Source organism: Oryctolagus cuniculus, chromosome 10 (assembly GCF_051225735.1).
Source record: "Oryctolagus cuniculus isolate XC-2025 breed Fujian yellow rabbit chromosome 10, ASM5122573v1, whole genome shotgun sequence".
In the NCBI taxonomy this organism is placed as follows: domain Eukaryota; kingdom Metazoa; phylum Chordata; class Mammalia; order Lagomorpha; family Leporidae; genus Oryctolagus; species Oryctolagus cuniculus.
Window position 1 is genome coordinate 120,721,882 of NC_142876.1, and position 20,927 is coordinate 120,742,808.

The following is a 20,927-nucleotide window of genomic DNA, read 5'->3' on the forward strand; positions in this document are numbered from 1 at the left end:
TGCTAGAAACAAAGTAGAACAACTATAGGATCCACGAGTCCCACTGCTGGTGTGAGTCCAACGGAAAGGCAATCCGTGTGTGGCAGGATGTGCATTGCAGCACAGCGATGGGCACAAGGAAGCAAAGCGAGTGCTGAATGGATAAAGCAAATGGGGTGCACACACACCGTGGAAGACCACACAGCCTCAGACAGGGTGCCATCTTCTGCTTCACCACAGCACACATGAAACTGGAGGTCATCACCTGAGTGAGACAAACCAGGTGCACCTGATGTCACTCGTCTGTGGACTCCAAGCAATGGTGATCTCACGGAAGCCTAGAAAGGCGGCTCCCGGAGGCCAGGAGAGAATGGGGAAAATCATTTATGGGGGCCTGGTGTTCCGTTGCACAATAGCGTTACTACAGAAAACGATAATTGCTGTACGTTTTTCTAAAAAAAAAAAAAAAGCAGCAAGGATTTTGACTGTTTTCACCTAATGAAATGTGACACGTTCGAAGACAGAACAGGTGCACCCTGACTGTACATTACACATGTATGTATGTGTCATCACATGACGTGAAACTGCCACCTGCATGCAGGGTATTTGTGCCTCAGTTAATATTCTACAACTATTTTAAACACCAGCAAAAATAAACTGGACCTAAATTCCTGCACAAACATCGAACTGCCCAGAAGGTCTGAGACAGAAGGATGAGCATGACCCTCAGGTCACACAGTTCGTAGGTTCAGGTGGAAACGAAGAGTCGGAAGGAACACAGAGATGAAGGTACAAATGAAGCTCCTATTCATTCTGCAGAAAGTCTGACTTCAGGCTCGAGATGCAAAGCACAGTGGTGTATAAATAAGACAGTGCATACAATTACGTTTCCAAACTCCAGTATATTGAGAAACGGATGAAAGTAATAATTTTATTAGAATTAATTCAAGAATAACAATGAATTATAATTGCTGGAATAAGTAGAATCATGTATAACAGGTTACTGTGGAAGGGGGAAAGGAAATACTCTGTTACTTTCTTGAGTTCCTTTGGAATACGCAAGAATGACAAAGTAAAATATGAAGTTTATCAGACGAGATTCTAAGACGAAACCCTGGTGGGATGCCTTAAGTGTAAGGGTTCAGAAATTAGACCGTCAAAGGGTAGAAACAGATACTGCTCTTGAACTTGGCCATTTACTCCACACCCATGCAAGCAGTGGGCTGGGACTGTGGCTCCAGGGCTCCTACCTGCACCTGGCTTGGCTAGTTGCTATCATCACCCAAGCCCACCCCGGGGTCAGGATGGGCACAAAGCCCTGGGGTGACCTCTGGGAAATTCATCGTGTTCTGACACTTCATCTAGGTGCTGGGCATTAGACTATTTTCAGTAAGCGTCTGCATGGATCAGGCACTTTAGTTAACCATTTAAGTTTCCAATGAACATTTTCCACAAGTGAAACAGCAGTAGTGAGGCATTCTAATCCAACAATGTTTTCTCAATATTCCTCAGTGTCAGCACTTACAGGAACAGGATGGAGATGAGTCAAATTATCAAAACGTGGTGGCAGAAGTGATCATGGTCCTGTGGGTGGTTCACCAACTGCTCTCACCGCATGCTCATCTGCAAGGGGCCCTCCAAGGGATCCTGAGCCCAGGGCACCTCGCTTTCCCAGTCAGAGGTCAGATGAGCTTTGCCAAATCGCTAAAATACATCCTCTATGATTGCAAAAACAGAATGTAAGCATGGTGCCACTTCCAGGGGAAAACCAGTGTATTTGCACACTGGAGGATGTGGACATTTTCTTCCACACTTCCCCACCCTGGGAGAAGGGGTGCCTTATGTTTATCTTCCCAGAGTCACGGATGAATAATGCCGCATGTTTAGAGTGTTCACCAAAAGCCCAGTCACCATCTGGGCTGAAATGTAGCCGCCTTTACAAATGTTTTGTCAGCTGTAATGGAGTCTGGTTGAAATATGCGTGACATATGTACGTTATGGTTGCAACTCCGAATGCAGGGAAGGAACCCTCTCTGGCAGTTTGAGGACAGCAGTCGAGCTGAAGTCGATCACTGATGGAATAAGGCAAATATTTCTACCAGGCATACCTTTACTCTCTAAGGACAACCTCAACTATGTGGTAGCCAACAATGACAAATTCAGGTCCATCCTGGTGCGGTGCAAGTGGCAGAAGGTAGCATGGATCACAGAAAACGTTTCCCAGGTAAAGGCAGAAGGTAAATCCATTAGGAGATCGCTTTTAAGGCTCTCACATCACCTTGAAGATTTGTTTTAAAAAAAGATGTAGAAACACTAATTACATATTCATGTAGCTGATAATTTACATGTCCATATTATCTGTTCATTAAACCAGCTCATTAATGTACTCTGAAAAACTAATTGGTTTAAGTTACTCTGCATATTGGAAAGAAATGAAATCCTGCTTCCTTGAAGATAAGCTATGGATCTTGCACTGAATCTCATTGTCCTCGCCACAAACGAATTCAAATCCGTATGGTTATACTGCAGTTGTCCTTAAGAATTCTTCCTTGGCGCTCAAATTACTTTCGTCCCTCTAGAGAAGTCTTCGTCATCTCAATGGCCATTTCCCAAATCCCCACCAGTCATCCATCCCAAATCCCTTCACCCTTCATCTTAATTCTTCCCTTTGATGCTCCAGGGAGAGACCTGAGCCTCTGCACCCTGACAGCCTGTTGTATTTGGACGACAGCTACTGTGTCTCTGCGCTGTCTTATCTCCTGCAGGTTAGATATACCCCATTTCTCCCCGGAGTTAGATGCTGCTGTTTGTGTGATCTCCTTGACCTGGGCTGCCCTCTCTCAATCCAAGCCTTTCCTGCTCCCAGCAGAGCTCTGGGATTTCTGCTCAGAGTCCCTTCCACAAGGCAAACACACCACCCATATGCTCACATCATGACCATGACATCCATGACCATGGTATGAAATGCATACTATCCTGTGGTATTTATCTCAATTTCATTAAGAAAACTATCTCAAGGAGGTAGCTACTGCTGATACCATACCCATTTGAAGGATGAAGAAAGACAAGGAGAGGTTAAAGCATCTTGACTAAGAGTGCACGAGTACACTTCAAAAAGTTTGTGGAGGCCAGCGCCACGGCTCAATAGGATAATCCTCTGCCTGTGGCACCAGCACACCAGGTTCTAGTCCCAGTTGGGGCGCCAGATTCTGTCCTGGTTGCTCCTCTTCCAGTCCAGCTCTCTGTTGTACCCCGGAGGGCAGTGGAGGATGGCCCAAGTGCTTGGGCCCTGCACCCCATGGGAGACCAGGAGGAAGCACCTGGCTCCTGGCTTCCAATCAGCGCGGTGTGCTGGCTGCAGCGCACCGGCCGCAGCGGCCATTGAGGGGTGAACCAATGGAAAAGGAAGACCTTTCTCTCTGTCTCTCTCTCTCACTGTCCACTCTGCCTGTCAAAAAAAAAAGTTTGTGTATAATGAGACAAATTTTATTTTGTTGCAAAAATTTATATTCTATGTATACAAGGGGTCTTTAAAATGTTCGTAGAGGTCTGTAATACGAAGAAATGCTGTGAGAGTTTCAAAGTTTCTTTGTAGCACAATAAACATGTAATTCCATTTCTCTGTTCACTTTTTGAAGTGACTTCCAGTCACCCTAAATTGATGACTCAGTCTCGACACCTTTGAAATCTGTAATCCACGCTCGCAACCACGACGCTACTCTCTATCCATCCTGCCATGCTGTGTCATGAACACTGTGACTACACAATCACCAGGCAGGATCCTAGGCAGGCTGCGAGCAAGCACCCAGTGCAGCCTCCCACGTCAGAGAGGGAGACTGGGACGCCCAGGGACTCCAGGCTAACAGACGTTAGGATGGAAAATCCGGGCTACTGGCTTTTAGTGAGATGCCCGTCTGAAATCTTCATGAGAATTGCGCATCTTTACAAACGTGCTCATGTCTTTTTCTACCTTCGGATTTCTCTATTACTCTACAGTGAACTGACTGCCGGTTCTACACCTCAGGACTTCTCTTTGCAAAGACTTCTGGGCCTTACAGAGCCATGCGTCTCCACCTGTCATGGGCACATGGAGATTTTCATCTAGTAGGACGTGGTGTGGCCTTGGAGACCACGTTTCTACAGTGTTCCCAGATGATGGCAACGAGGGCGGGCACAGCTACGCAGGTTCTGTGAGGTCCACTTACCTTTTTCTAGCCTCTGGGAGCTCTACTTCTGAAATCACAAAGGCCCCTTCCAGCTCGAGCCAGTCTGTGCCAATTTCACCTGCTTCCCTCTGGCCTCCGTGGAGAGAACTAAGACACTTTCCCTCCCCCTGTCCACTGCCAATCTCTCATAAGATGCGGGCTCAGCCACATCACCTGCCTCTGAAAACCTGCCTAGAGGGGCCGGTGCCATGGTTCACTAGGCTAATCCTCCGTGCCAGGTTCTAATCCTGGTTGCTCCTCTTCCAGTCCAGCTCTCTGCTGTGGCCCAGGAAGGCAGTGGAGGATGGCCCAAGTGCTTGGGCCCCTGTACCTGCATGGGAGACCAGGAGGAAGCACCCGGCTCCTGGCTTTGGATTGGCGCACCACTGGCTGTAGCGGCCATTTGGGGGGGGGGGGTGAAGCAATGGAGGGAAGACCTTTCTCTTTTCTCTCTCTCTAACTCTACCTGTCAAATAAAAAAAAAACCTGCCTAGAGGCAGCCAATGGCTTCATAAAGCTCATCACGTACACTACCATCCTCGGGGGACAGAGAGGCTGCCATCACCATGACCCACCAGCACACGCCATTGCTCCTTTATCCTTAATTCAGCGACAGGGGCCAAGATGGGTAAAGCCACCTTTTTAAAGAGTTTATTATTAGGTATTTATTTATTTGAAAGGCACAACAAAGAAAGACAGAAAGACCTATCTGCCATCCATTGGTTTAGCCCTCAAATGGTTGCAATTGCAGGGCCTGGGCTAGGTCAAAGCAGGAGCCATGGAATCCATCCAGGTCTCCCACATGGGTGGCAGGGGTCCAAGTATGTGGGACACCTTATACTACCTTCCCAGGTGCTCTAGCAGGGAGCTAGATGGGAGGAGTAGCCGGGACTCAAACAGTCTGATACGAATGCCCATGTAGCAAGTGGGGAGGCTGTACTTCAATGCCTGCCCCAGGAAAGCCACTTTAAAGAGAGGGTATACCAACAAAGAAGACCAAGAAAGACTTCAGGGGGCTGACAAACATCAAAGAAGAATGGGGTCACCAACAAGGGAGCTGGTTTTCCAGGGAACTGGAGACAAAACATGATTTACAAGCATGTTGGGGGCCGGCACTATGGTGGTGCAGCAGGTAAAGTCTCCATCTGTGCTGCCAGCATCCCTTGTGGGTGCCAGTCTTGTCCCAGTACACCTCTTCCACTCCAGCTGTCTGCGTGTGCCCTGGGAAAGCAGTAGAAGATGGCCCAAATGCTTGGACCCCTGTACTCAGGTAGAAGACCTGGAGGAAGCTTCTAGCTCCTGGTTTCAGATCAGCTCAGCTCCAGCTGTTATGGCCATTTGGGGAGTGAACCAGTGGATGGAAGACCTTTCTGTCTCTCCCTCTCTCTGTCTGTAACTCTACCTCTCAAATGCATAAATAAAATCTTAAAAAAAAAAGAAGAGCATGTTGTTGATGTGTCTGATTCTCCTGGAACAGTATCCTGCCTTAGGGAAGAGAAAGTTACTGGGTTAACTTAACCAAAGCCCTTAACCATTCACCTTTCTGACTCTACACCATGATCTGCTCATCTACAGGAAAGACAATACACCAGCCACTCTGAAAGGGATACGCTGGTGCCAGGGACAAGTCTGTTATCACATTGCAAACGAACATTCCGTATTCCGGTTCTAATACATCAGGCTCATGAGTCTGGATAATGCGTGTGAACCTATTACAAAGGTGATAATGGAATCCAGTGGCCACGGAGTTCACAGAAGCAGATGGAATTTCACCCACAGATGAGTCCTGTGGAACTGACACAGCAGGGCACTGGGACCTGCACTGACATGGAGGACATGAGCCTGGGGGGTGGAGAGGGGACGCTGTCCACAGCACTCATGGAAGGCTTCGTGGGGAAGAAGCACAAGTATGGGGGATGCTCCAGGACACCCCTAGGAGGCAGGCATGGCTGCACAGTGCATTGGGCTGCTGCTGGGGAGACCAGCATCCCATAATGAAGCGACAGTTCAAGTCCTGGCTACACCACCGCTGACCTAGCTCCCTGCTAGCGCACCTCGCAGGCAGCAGAGGAAGACCCAGCACTGGGATTCCTAGCACCCGCCTGGGAGAGACCCCCGTGCAGTTCTCGATGCCCAGCCTTGGCTTGGACCAGCCCTGGCCGTTGCAGCAATTCAGGTGTACACCAGCAGATGGCAGATCTCTCTCCTCTGCCTCTCTGTCACTCTGCACTTCCCAAACACACATATTTGTCTTTTTATATCAATAGAACATTTCCTGTAATAAGCAGAGGGTTTCATGAATACTGTGCTCCAAGAACAGAAAGAGAAAGCTTGGGAAAGAGATGGGCCAAAGTGACAGCTTGTGACTCTTTGCTTAAAGGGAGAGGGGCATGAAATCCCATGGGGCCTTGCATTCTTGTAACATTCTACACCTTGATGGACAGGTACTGAGTTATAGCCAGACAGGAGTGGGACGTTCCAGGGTACTCGTGCACAGGAGGATGAAGACATTCAATGTAACTGTTTATTTCTCTATGAGAAACTGGAAGCTAGGAATTTGGGATGTTTTCACTGTAACAAAAATGTTAACTATTTGAAAGGATAAATGTATTTACCATGAATGGAAAAAATATATATGTGAGACATATAGTACACCATAAATATATATATTAATTTTTTATGTCTGTTAAATGTCTTAAAATAATTCCAAACATAACCACACAGTGCAGTCAGGACAATGGACACCCACTGGAAGTTTTAACGGGGTAAAAGCCTAAGCCTGTGTATTGACAGAAAGCACTCTCATTGCCCAGTGCCGAAGGCAAGACAGCAGTAAGGAGAGGAATGGAGAAGCCAGTCCAGGGGTGGTCGCAGCGACGAGGAAGGCAGCAGTCTGTACCTGGTGGTAGCATGGGAGACGGCGAGAACACAGGGTTTGCAGACATGTGGTAGAGAAGGACTGGCTCAGAGGCAATTTCCTGCCCAAGTGTTGCCTGCACCCACATAGTTATTTCCTCCCCACTGCATACAGCTCATTCCTGCATGTATCACAGCTCCCCGGGCCCAGGCCCACTCCTCTCTACCAAACAAGCGGCCCCTGCAAACAACAGGGCGTGGCTGTCAAGACCAACTCTTGGCCAGGTGCTGCTCCAAGGAGTCTGGGTGGACTCGCTCGTTCAGACTCTCACAACAAGCCAAGAAGAGAAGCCCTCTTAGCGTCTCCACTTCACAGAAGAGGTACAACAGGCTCAGCAAAGTGACAGCCAGGTGAACACGGTGTGGAATCCTCCCATGCGTTCCTAGAAATAAACCAGACATGGTCCATGGGACAGAGCCCACGGCCTTTCTATACAAGCGAATTACACAGTCAGTCTATCAATGCAAAACTGTTTGAAATCCATGTATTAGAGAGATCCTAAAAAGCTTATAGAATATGAACATGGTGGGCAGATTTCAAAAGTCATTTTCTACCACTTAGCTTTCCAGAAATTTCTGATGTACCTTCCTGGATTCTTGAAGGCAGCTTTGTATACGACTACTGCCGACGTATTTCAAGGTGGATAGCATTCTATTGGCTCCAGCAAGCCTTTGTGACCAAGATCTAGGACGACATATTAAATCGCCTCTTACTGTTGTCTATTTTCACATTCTCGATGGCCAGCCCACAGGGGCACAGCAATGTGTCAGCTATTTCCTGTGGGTTGCAGTCTCCCACTCCAGCGCACAGTCTGATGACTACAGGGGAAACCAAAACTCAAAGAACACAGGGCCTTGGGGACTCTCCAGAGGTCTGGAGGATAAAGTTTGGATTTCTACAGGGATAAGAGAACTGGCCGGATGTCATGGCCTGAATTCATGAAAATGAGAAACAGAATCTCAAGCTACCTCTTTCGGATATCCCTTGAGCCTAATGCTGTCCATCACCTTCACAGTAGCTGGCTGGGTTTTCCTGGTCTAAATCTTTCTGTTAGGCCAGTTGCCCTCTGAAAACTAAAAATTCTCTCCAAATCCACAGTTGGCCATTTAATTGTGCATCGTGATATCATGGGCACAGCATGTCCTTCTGATAGAAATGAGGACACAAATGGACAAGCCTGGGAGACCCAGAATGCTCTGAGAAGCATCCCTACAGTGGCCAGTTCCGCATTCCATAGAGAGCCCGTGCACGCTCTGCACGTATTTAAACAAATCGCTCCTGGAGAGGACTGCCACCGCCGGGATTCAAATCCCGAACTACTTCACACTCAAAATTCAACAGCTTCTCGCCCAAGGAGGTAGCCGAGGGGTATTCCAAGTGCCTTCCTTCTGCCCCCTCCCATAACGGAGAGGACTCTTCCCTTGCCAAATGCCCATCTCTGTCTCCACACAGGAAAACCAGAGCTGAAAAACTAACAAGCAGCATACGCAGGCAACAGGTGATTCGGTTTGGCTGAAGTGGAACCAGGTCAACCAATGACCAGCATTAAAGACTGGGAATGTATTTGGCAAAAATGCCCGAATAGAAACAGGGTAAGAGCACCTAGAACTGATTTCTTTCCACTGTCCCTTGTTGCATTATTTAGAGGAGTGTTCACAAGCGGGGTTCCCAAGGTGGCTGGTTTCACTTCACAGTCGCCACTGCTGACTACAGATGAGACCCTGGTATCTCCGACAGTCACTATGTCTAACCCTGTGTGTTTCTGCTCTCCGGTGACAGCTTCAGGGCCCTCATCCCTGAAAGGCCGGAAGCTTCCTTCCCTATACTCAGCGGACGGCTTTGCTCTGTATTTCGCAGAATAGAAGCTCTCAGAAAAAGATCCAGCAGTTTCCAACTCTGCACTTAGACACCTACCCACTCGTGTGCGGTAGGGAAGCTGATACTTTGCCCCTGAAGCCTCGGTACCTGAGGCTGCTGGAAAAACTGGCACCAGACAGATGAAGAGAAGAACCATTACAAAGTCACATGATCATGGTTGTCTGGGACATGGGGGCCTTCAGAACGAAGACCCCAGTGGCCAGGGTGAATAAGGGATCCGCTTTTACGGGTCAGGTTCAGGGAGGCCCAGACAGCAGTGTAAGGAAATGACTGGACAAGAGGAGGTGCTCTAACTGTAAAAGTACCGCGCGCTAACCAATTGTGTCGCTGGAGCTCCAGGGTGCTCTAACTGAAACATGATGGGGGACCCAGCAAGGCTGAGACCTGTTCAGATTCTTCTTGGCCTCTCTGGACACCACTGTCTCCTTGGATATTTGTGAAGTGCGGCAGGAGGTGGGGCGGGGTCGTCTTGATCTACAGTCAAACAAGGCAGATCACAGAATCTGTCCACAGACAACTCCCACACCTGAGCAGAAAGGCAGGCACGGTCTGAGCCACGTTTGCAGGGTTCGTGGCTACTTTTGGGAGATGGGGATCTGGTGTCTACAACTTGCCTTGTATGAGAAAGCGATTTTACTGTCTGTGGCTTGCCTGGGACAACCACGAGGGGTGCACAAGAAGAGGGAGGAAGGTAGGGATGCAGTCTGCTTCGAAGGCCACTTCTGAGAGCCCAGCCTGGGACTTCCATCTCCTGCACCCTCCCGCTGACTGTGCACCCCGCCTTCCCCCTCGGTGGCATGCACTGTCCCTGCCCAGATCTGTCAGCTGCTCTGCCTGCGTTGTAAGCACCTCCACTCTTTCCTGTTCTACAGCCCCAGCATTCTCCACTCTGATTTTCCATCATCACCGTCGGTCTCAATTCTCCCAGGGCTGAATTTCATAGACTGACCCTCCTTCCCTCCTTGTCAACATGATACTTCCCAACTTCTCTGCGGCGTGGGGTATCCAGATAATTTCCAGCTAAGAAACACTCAACTACTGATCCCAGTGCTTTTACTGCTTATCTTCAGGACCCGTCTTAAGCCCTTTGGGCGAGTGTGCCATTCTCACCGCTGTGGGTCGTACAAGGAATGGGCATCAAGGAAGAAAGTGTGCCTTCCTGAGAAAATCATGAGGAAATGCAACGTAGACTTTGGGAGGCCATTAGGGGAGCAGGACTCAGTCACGTCTCCAGTTTCTGCCTCCGATGTGAACTCTAGGACTGCAAGAGCCATCGACATCATCCTCTCACGGGCACTGCAGTAGCCATGTTTGCTTAGTGGTGGTCCGAGTGATCACCCAGCCCCATGTGAGAACGGCCTGTCTGCACCAGGGAACAGTGACTTCTCCCGGGTCTCCCACCTCTCTTCCCCTTTAACACCCCTGTATGGTCAGTGCATTTGGGAAGCACTAACTCAGAGTTCTTCAAGCCTGTGTCTTCGGAAGCGCAACCCCTAAGACTCCAGATTAAATTCTTTGATAGTTTCTGAACCTGACCTTGACGAAAGTTAACTGTGACCTCGAGCTCTGAGTCTGTGATAGGTAGTATGCAGTTAGCCACCCTTTAGTTTTCTCTGAAAGAGTGGCTATTTACTGTGGCTGAAAACAGTAATTAATCTAAGTGTTGCAGATAATACTTAGCAGTGCAACACTTCAGGAAAACCTTTCAAGGCGAAAGGTAGTTTAGTTCCAAGGCGGTGATGGTGTCGTTTTTGTTTCGTTTTTGCACTTCTCTGCACTCCTGAACTGCTTTATATTCTTTACTCGCCTTCACTCTTAAAAACTGTTGATGTCTCCAAAGAGGTTTTATTTGTTGCCTGTAATTATCGATACCACATCAGAAACTGCAAGTGAGCTATTTTTACAGGGCTTATATAATGACTCATGAAAGCAGTGCATATTAATAACATCCCATAATAGCATAAAGTTATTTCCAACATTATGGGCCCTCTGAGATCTGTCCTGGAAGAAAAGTGTCAATTTGTTGCAGTATGGGAAAGACGGTCCTAATGGACAGGACTGATAAAGTGAAACCCGTTTGCCTTGTCTTTCAAAAACCTCAATCCAGAAATGGATAAAACACATTAAGTTATTACAGCTCCTTCAGCTTTCATGGGCTTATTTTCTTCACTTAATAGTGAATGTTTTCCCAGGCCAGATGATGGTCACTTTCATTTCTGTGCAAGCTGCCAAGATAGTACATATTCTTTTCTTACCAGAGGAACTTCTATGCGGTGTGCTGACTCTGTTATGCCCTGGGATTTTAAGAAAACAAGCAATTGTCCTCCTTTTTTTTAAATAAGCTTTTATAGTTATACTACCTCCTATGTACATTTGTGCTTAAAGTTCTATCTTCATCATGAGTTCAAAATAATCTCGAAAAATTTTTTTAGATTCTCTTTCTCCATTCAGATCCTCAAGGGAGGAAAAATGAATAAAACATTCAGGGACTCTTACACCTACAGCTATCTCTGAGTGCCCATGGAGGCAAAAGAGGAAACTCTGTTCATTTGATTTATAAAAAGGAATAATTAGATTCATTTTCTGTGCTAACAAATATGAGCTGCCCATCCTCCCCTAGGTTAAATTTATACAGGAGAATTATAATTCACTCTAAGTATTCGGAAGTCCTCCACTCTGTTGGAAGTTCTGAGAGGTTCGTCAGTGTCTTCACTGCGTGGGGTCTGATTCTATCTGGCAGTGGCCTGGCTGTGCTGTGCCTGATCATGGTACAGAGCTGATGCGATACTCAATCTGCCCACCTGCCAACCACAGGCCCCACTGCATGGTTTTTATGAATAAAGTTTTGTGTTGGATCACAGAGAAGCTCAGTTGTTTATTTACTAGCCATGGTTGCTTTGGCAATGCAGTAGCAGCGCTAAGACTTCATAACCCAGGAACTCACATATTTACCTGCTGGTCATTTCTAGAAGAAGTGTGCTTATGCCTGGGACAGTACAGCCATTTACCACTTCAGTTACTATTTAAAATACGTCACGACAGCCTCCCTTCTGTAAGGTCACTCTAGTGCTCACTTGGCCAGTGGATTCCGTTAGGAAAACACAGAGGCATCACTGTAGGCTTTGTAAGAATGAAGCTATGAAGGAGTTCCACCGACGTCCTCCCCTCACCCTGTGCTGTGTCCTCACTGAGCTATGTACACTATGCCCTGGGATTATTATGAGTTAGATATATCAAAGTTCTATTCTCCTATAAAAATTACGTTCATTCGTTTGTACAAATTTTATGTAGCTCCCCCTCTCTTCTTTCAGAGTGTCCTGAAACATGATTTTATCTGAAGCATTTTTTGATTGGCTTTATTATTTTGCCTGTCACAGAAACAAGCCAGTCTCCTGGTCACTTGCATTATTCTAGACGTGAGCCCTCATCTGGCCTTCCACGTCTGCACGTTGCAGTAATGCCTGACCACAGCCCGCCAGGCATGCTGCCACTGCACATGGCTTTTGTTTCTCTCCCGCTCCCCCAGAAGGCTTTCCAAGCCCCCAAGGAAATGACTGAGTAAGATGCAGTCTGGACATTATCAGACCACTCCGGCTTTTCCAGGACTCTCTTTAGGAAACAGCAGGCAGCTTCCTCAGCCTGCTACCGAAAGAGCCAATGGAAAAAGAATTAATTACCTTGGACCGAACGGACTATTGAAGGAATCTTACTGCATTATCTGCTCACAATATTACTGAGGTCAGCCCGGTGTCTTGTTTTTGATAGATAAGAAAATTCTTTATTCTCAAGCCTTTGGAAATGTACAACAAGCTGGCAGACAACGCTTTTGTCATCTGAAATGAAGCATTTGCAAGTGATTCTGCATTTTCACTTTGTCACAAACTCTGAGTCACCAATTTTACATGATGTGTAGTTATGTTCACAGATTCAGTAAGAGGCCGCCCTCCTTCTTTCAGAATGTAACAGACAATAATGGTTGTTCCACGTGAGGATGCTATCCACGTGGTCACATCACCTCCAAAGAAGGAAAACGGACTTTTGGGGAGGCCTTAAGCAACAGTGAGCCTGATACCTGGCTCACAGGTCTCAGCGTCACGGATAAAAAAACACCTCTTTCTCGCAGGCCACAAACACTGACAGAGTTTGAGACCGTGATGAGGGAGAAATTTGCTTCACCTGATGGACAATGCGGGGAATCTGGCCAAGTGTCTTGGGCTGGGCTCTGAGCCGCAGCGTGGAAAATGACACAACTTCTAAGATTTCTTGTGAAAACGTCCAGCAAAGCAACTTGCACAATCCTCTATACTACATCAGCACTTGCTGCTCCCATGTGGACAACAGGCTAAACTCACAGGAATCAAACTTATTTTTAGGTTGTAAATAATTTTATGGGGTTATTTTAGGTCAGTAAGAGGGAACACTTTAAGAAAATTAGCTATAGCTGGTGCCGCGGCTCACTAGGCTAATCCTCCGCCTTGCGGCGCCGGCATATCGGGTTCTAGTCCCGGTCGGGGCGCCGGATTCTGTCCCGGTTGCCCCTCTTCCAAGCCAGCTCTCTGCTGTGGCCCAGGAGTGCAGTGGAGGATGGCCCAAGTGCTTGGGCCCTGCACCCCATGGGAGACCAGGAGAAGCACCTGGCTCCTGCCATCGGATCAGCGCGGTGCGCCGGCCGCAGCGCGCTGGCCACGGCGGCCATTGGAGAGTGAACCAACGGCAAAGGAAGACCTTTCTCTCTGTCTCTCTCTCTCACTGTCCACTCTGCCTGTCAAAAAAAAAAATTAGCTATAAGCAAAATAATTACTGGGATCTCCAATGGAAAAATATGTATTGTTCAGGGAAAGCCCTTCTAAGTTATCCGATCATATCGTTCACTGCTTTTGAGCTATTGTACACACTTGTGACTTACTGTTAACTTGATGCAGAATATTGTGGTCTGAAGACACAGATATATTTGGTCAGCATTTAGTAAGGTCAATTGAATTTTCTACCCTAGTCCTATGGCAAAAACCAATTTTTAAAAATATATTTGCATATTCATCTTGACTTTCCTTATTCCACATAAATTTATGTTTCTTTGATATCTCCTTTTAATGAGCTGCAATGCCTTCATTGAAAATGAGTTACATAATAAAATATTAAACATGTATTAATTTAAAAATATTTTCAAAGCTGAATTTTCAATCATGTCAAGTTAACTCAAACATCTCCCTACTTAGCCTAAATGTGTGGCCAATACAACAAACAATAACCACAAAAGTCGGGAGAGAACAGAAAAAAATCCCATCACACTAAACCTTGCTCCCTACAAGAGGCAAAGGAGCAATTCATAAAACAAGCACATGTCACTTAGTACATTGGAAGGAATGGGAGCTGTGAAGATAAATAAAATACCCCCGCTTCCTTGAGAGAGTGCTTGGAAACTTAGCTGACTTGCAAGTTTTTTCTCAGGGAAGTAACACAACCCAGAATGATGCACTTGGAAACCCCTGCTGTAACTTAGGACCTCTGTGACATGTGAGGGTCCCTGGAGAAGTTCATGGTCAGTGGAACTGAGTTTATTTTGGTGCAAGAAAATCGAAATCCATGCAGAGTTTTCTCTTAATATGTACTTTACTTGAACTTCTTAAAGACCTTTGTGTGCATGGATTGCAAAACAAAACAAAACAAAACAAAACCAAAAAAAAACAAACACACAAATTTGCACCACAGTAGACTTATCTTGCATCAAAAGCCAGCAGACATTTGGGTTCTGGGGACAATGAGAAGCCACACCCATCTCCAGTGAATGACACAACCCATGGGCTGGTGAGGACTTTCCATTAGGAATGCTGATTTGACAGGCAGCTTGACTTTTTACTCATTCAACAAGGAAAGTTTGTATGCCCAGTGTGTGCCCAGCTGTTTGGGAAAGAAATCTAGGTTTCACTGCACCAACTGAAAACTGACACATTCGATCAGAAGGCAGTGTATCTGGGTATTAGGGCAAAATCCACTGGTAGTTCTATCTCAGCATAATGTCCTGTTTTCAGGTACAGGGCCATATGACAGACTCCTGAGAAATCAAACAGCTGTTGTCTTATATCCTATTTCTCCAAATACACTGAGTTCACAAAATATCCCCTTTTGACAGCAGCTGCTTTGCTTGTCGGAATAACCCACACCTTTTAAGAGCTTCACTTACTAACTCATCCTCAATACGCCAGGAAGCATCTAGAAATGGTCTAGGTGGCTGCACTAATTGATAACAGGTGGTAGGGATGGCAGACGCTCCTGGTTTGATGTAAGGAACATTAAAGCCCAACACTTGCAAAATTCAAAGAATTCCACATGGACTGCCAGCCTACCTTTGAGAATTCTAACTTACACAAAGTAATTTCTTCCAGAATAACTTCCATTATTATGAAACAGTAGCAGGCAAATTAGCTACAGTCACATCTTCATACAAATTTCTATTCTAGGAGGTAAATTTTGGAAAATGCGATGGAAGGCTAATTACACACAGTAGTCCCTGATGCTGACTGCATGGGTACAGGGGACATCATGCAAAGATGTCACCTCTGTGAGATACCATCCTTCCTTTTGGGGTAGGCACAGGGCTCTGTGAGTAATTACAGAAACACTCTGACTTTTAGTTCTTGGATCTTCATCTCTGTGGTTGATAACCAGAGATTGCTCCTGGATGAACAGCAAGAAGAGAGTATGAAAGAACAGAAGAGAAGTGCATTACATCTGGGTGCTCCCCAGTATCCTTTATTTCATAGCAGGTCAAACATGACTTGGAGTGACACCTGTTCCTGGGTCGAGGTGGGGTTGGAAAAGCAAGGTGCTTCTGCATCCCCTGCCTGTGCCTCTTCACAGCTTCCTTCTACCAGCATCAAAAGCAGGGCTGCTTCAAAACACAAAAACATCATCCCCACACTGGCAGGCCTCTCTTCTCAGCCTGTATTCCACAAATCAGCTTAACAAACAAAACAACATTTTTTGTTTCTGCTACTGCTTGTCTCCTGATGGAAACACATGTGTCACTCACACTGACGACTGGCTGTCCAACATCACAGCCTGCTTTCTTTCTAGCAAGGAGTATCGTCTGCCTCCCCTCCTGAGATGCAGAGATGGATGGTGATTTGTCATAGCCAATTAACAGATGGCACTACCCTGGCAACTGCTCTGGGCCGGGAGTGCTAGCCATTCCAGTTTGGCTCAGGGAGACGATAGGGAAGGACACACTTTCTACGGTTGGGAGTGAGGATCTCTTCTGTTCCACTGAACAGACACCAAGAAGCTGGCAGTCCAGGGGCTACTGACTGGCTGTTGTGAGCTCACACCATGGACAGCAACAGAGACAAGGCAAGAACTCCTGGAGTTCTTCTTCACTCATGGAAACCCTGAACTCCACCACACCTGAAGCCTGGCTGCCTATTGCCCTCCTATGCATGACAGCATGCATCTCCTTGGCATTCAAGCTACCATCGCCAGGTGTCTGTTCTTTGCAGTCTAAAATGCTGTAATTACATACAAGGTTGGATGTGCTTTTTTCTTGCAAGAATTAAACCGCAGCGAGTTACAGCCAGTGAGCAGATCTCTGAATGATGGGCCATCTTCCGGAACCTTCCATTTCTGTATTCATTTACCCTCCATGCACTCATGTAATACCTGAAGTCTGCCGAGAGCTTTGATGAGCACAGATGTAAGTCAACTCCATCATACAAGGTCTAACACACACATTCCTAAAGATTTTGGTGTCTGAGTCCTCTTTGGAAATCTAATGAAACCTTAACGGACCCCTTCTCAAAATCATGCCTTTTGATGCTATAAAGGAAGCCAGACAGGTTGAAATACACATACCAAGATGCCTTCCATATTGCGTTATTCATATATGAACAAGGTTTTCTATACTAAATAACAACTTCAAGCCAGCAAGTCTAGTAAGTGGCATAATTTCAGAGTAGTGGTGAACAGAAATGGTATTTTTAGACAGGTGCAGAGTGATGTCAGTGCATCTGTGACCTTTAACAAGTTCAGAGATTCCACAGCAGGATACAACAAGGCAAATGACAGACCAGAGGCCAGTGTGGCTGGACACAAACGCAGTTACAATGCTGCACACCGACCGCCTCTTTCCCTTTCTCCCCAGAGTAACTGCAGTAGGAAATCACATCTAAATGTGGTAAAACAGCACATACAAGGACAATGAAACACATGTATGAGGAAGCCATGGTGTGGCCTCCGAGACGAATGGACGTATGCATCGATTCAGTTAAACCTGAGTTTCCCCAGATGCTAACTAGTCTACTATAAAGGAACTTCCAAAAGTTCATGGAAAAATGGAATAAAAGATAAGTTTATTTGGATGAGAAAGAGTTTTTGGAATGCATGCAGTCTTTACCTATAATGCATTTTCCATGAACTTTCCAAATAGATAAAAAAATCTTGATTGAGAAGAAATGGGCAAATGCTAAGAAGTTTTCACAGTTAAACTCCTAAATCACAGGCTAAAAGGCAACTTTGCCCTCCATTTTCTGGGTCGGGGAAACTGATGCCAGGGGCCAAGGAGACTGCAGTGGGCACGCCTGTGGACCCTGGGAGAGGCGCCGAGTGCTTATCCATTCCACCTGTCTCACCAAACTTCCCAACACACAGCGCTGCCGGACAGGCATCACCGTGTCATCTGTGTTGCTTCCCAAGAGCTTTTTATTGACAACTAAGAGCCAGAAGCAGAAATCCTAGCAGAGTTATCAAGATTGAAACCGGTCCCTCTGTTCCATCGCACATCTCAACCCCTGGGATGAAGAAGGGGAGTTTTATTTGGTGTCTCTCATTTACACTGCATTTCCATGTGATAAAGGAAATCTATTTCCCACTAAATTAAAATTGGTTTTCCATCCTAACAAACACGACACCCCTGGTACACACCAGGATAAAAATAAATTGATTTTTAAGTAGGCATTGGAAAAAAGAAACATGGAGAAGCATAAAAATCATGGTGCCATTGTGTGCCTTTTCAAGTGTTTAGCCACGGAAACGGGGTCTTATCTGGAGACAGCCATAGAGTCGCTTTGATGACAATGTTTCTGGGCGGTTCAGCAGCTCCCGTGACAATGTCAGTCTTCCAGATATTCTGTGTGAACAACTTCTGTGCCCTGCAGTTGGATTGTTGCTAAGGGCCAGGACAGTTAATGAAATATACCACTGCATCCCCCAGACCAGCTTGGCAGGCTTGTCTGCTCACTAGAGACTCCGCAGTGGTGTACAATGGGGGCCTGCGAAACAAACATTCACTGTGATCTCCTAGAACCACAGCAGGCAGGCGGCAGCCTTATTTGTGGCTGCAGGGTTCAGCTTGTCACTGGCCCACCGGAAGTACCAGGGATTAAGAATTTGTGTCAGCTCATCTTCTCTGTCCTTCAAACAAGCCCTGCTCCATATCAGAGATGCAGAAGACGTCATCAGTCACAGACACCTAGCTTTTGGTGCACTGCACTGACAGTTATCCCCCTATCAACCTGTGGATGGGAGGCGGAGACAAACTCTCACCCCTGAAACTCACACAGCAGGTATTACTGCAAAAACTCTCAATGCCAATGCTGTGAGGAGCTGGATCCCCCATGCCTCGCCCGGGATTAAGTTTTTTTTTTTTTTTTTTTGACAGGCAGAGTTAGAGAGAGAGACAGAGAGAAAGGTCTTCCTTTTTCCATTGGTTCACCCCTCAAGTGGCCACTATGGCTGGCACGTTGCAACTGGCGCGCTGCGCCAATCCGAAGCCAGGACCCAGGTCTCCCATGTTGGTGCAGGGCCCAAGGACCTGGGCCACCCTCCACTGCCCTCCCGGGCCCCAGCAGAGAGCTGGACTGGAAGAGGAGCAACTAGGACAGAATCTGGTACCCCAACCAGGACTAGAACCCCGGGGTGCTGGTGCCACAGGCAGAGGATTAGCCTAGTGAGCCGCGGTGCCGGCCCAGGATTAAGTTTTAAAAGATGTCCACAACGGATCATCAATGATGCTCTGAGCTTCTTTGCAGCCATATAAGAACCAGGATCACCACGGAGGAGCTCTTGCGCCCAAGCAAGAAACACCTGCACGTGGTCCACTTTGCAGCACATCTGGTTAAAAGCAGAACCATCAGTAGCATTTCAGAAGCTTCAGAAAAAGCCACAGGATTTTTTTAAAAATTAATTTTAAGGTTGTTCTGAGGATTACAAAGCCCTACTTTACTTAATGATTATGAAGGCCAAATTCCAGACCCTTGTGACAGAAGCTCAGGAGCCAAATCCCACTGTGTGCTTTGACGTTTGAAGACTGACGACGACGTTTGAAGCACAGTTTCTGTGCTGTTGGACAGGGGTGGGTGGCAGCGGGTCTTGGGTGGAGAGAATGCTGGATGACTGAGTGGGACACGAGTGTGGGGGCTGCCTGGGCCATGTAAGGACAAGTTGCTGGAGTCACCATAGGCTGGGGCAGAGGCTCTGTCCACCAAGTGCCCTTGGCTCCCTTTCTCCTCCCAGGCATTCTTTCTCCCCCTTCTACTCCTGCAGGCTAGAAACCGAGGCGCTCGACCTTAATCACCCCTGCTCTTGGCACCACAATGTGGGATTCTGCCCTCAGTGCACAGTGCCCCCACTTCCACAGACCCTGGCACCCACCAGCTCTTCTGGGAGCGGTGTTGGTCTCTTCTAGGTTCCCCGGCTCTGTGCATCTCACCTGCCACATGTTAGTTACTACAACTGAAGAGCAGAATCCTGAGATCCAGAGAAGCTCTGACATGTGTGCAATGTCCGTGGCTTGATATGACACAGACACACGCTTCCTATGGCCAAGGGACACTTGTGCTGCTGGTCTATGGGAGAATCACACTTCCTCTCTGTTCAAGGCAGCAGGCAATGAGAAGAGAAGGGAAACTGACTGTGTCACATACAATGACACATACAACCCGGGGTTTGCTCCACCTGCAACTTCCTCTTTGCCTCATGGATGATGCGTTCTGGTCACTTACAGACCACACGGCATCCTGTCCTTGCTCCCTCACTCCTGGTATTAGCTACCACAACACAATGTACTTACTGAAATTAAGTAAAAATCCCATCTTCTCATCTCTTCCAGGAATGCATCTAAAAACTTAAAATCTCATCCTCACAGCGAACAAAAAATGAGCCACACCAAGCAATTATAGCACCATGGACAAGAACCACACCAAACAACCACAGTACCATGAACCAGAACATGCTATGTATTGATGGGGCTGGCATCCTCCACAGACGCAGCTGCCAGAGCTGGCACAGGACAACCTGCATGGCCAAATGCAGTGAAGAAAGTCACTGAACAGCCCACGCACAGCAGGGGTCTGCAGACATAGCCGCTGGGTGCAGTCTCCCTGGTGGTTTGTTTCCGTAAGCTGAGAATGGTTTGTCTGTCTCTACAAGGCTGTAAAAACAAGCCAGAAACACTAAGCACGAACCACTGTAATAACGATCCCATTACTCTTCCAAATTTTGCTTATGCTTTTACAAGATGATTGTGTTCAGCAAAAACATGTTTAAAGACCCCTACACCTTGACCTTATAATCTACTCTACCAACCACCGGGGTCTTTAAAGCTGCAATTGTGTTTGACAGAATTGTGACATTAAAACTCCTGGCAATAATGGGCATTTATCTTAGGAGTTCAGGTGCCTGTTTTCCCACATCAGAGTACCTGGGTTTGGTACCCAGCTCTGTTTCCTGACTCCAGCTTTGGTACCCAGCTCTGTTTCCTGACTCCAGCTTCCTGCTAACTCAGGTCCTGGGAGACAGCAGTGATGGCTCAAGTGACTGGGTTCCTGCTACCCAGGTGAAGTGAGTTCACAGCTCCCAGCTTGAGTCTCAGCTCACTCCAGGATTCTGCAAGTTGAAGAATGAACCCATAGAGGAAGCATTCTCCCTATCTCTCTGTCTCTGTCTCTGTCTCTCTCTCT

At 47.0% G+C, this 20,927-nt stretch overlaps 1 protein-coding gene across 4 annotated transcripts in view; it reads right to left on the reverse strand.

The window, feature by feature from the left end:
• The window catches only part of GRM7 (glutamate metabotropic receptor 7), a 742,767-nt gene that overhangs the window by 131,839 nt on the left and 590,001 nt on the right, over positions 1-20,927 (reverse strand). Inside the window, exon 11 of one of the 4 annotated variants that reach the window (XM_089305659.1) lies at positions 6,885-7,483. The exons of the other annotated variants lie outside the window; for them this stretch is intronic. Coding sequence (XP_089161785.1) covers positions 7,433-7,483 — 51 coding nt within the window. The 3' untranslated portion in view covers positions 6,885-7,432. Of the gene's footprint in view, positions 1-6,884; positions 7,484-20,927 lie in introns of those variants that run through there. 4 annotated transcript variants of the gene reach the window in all.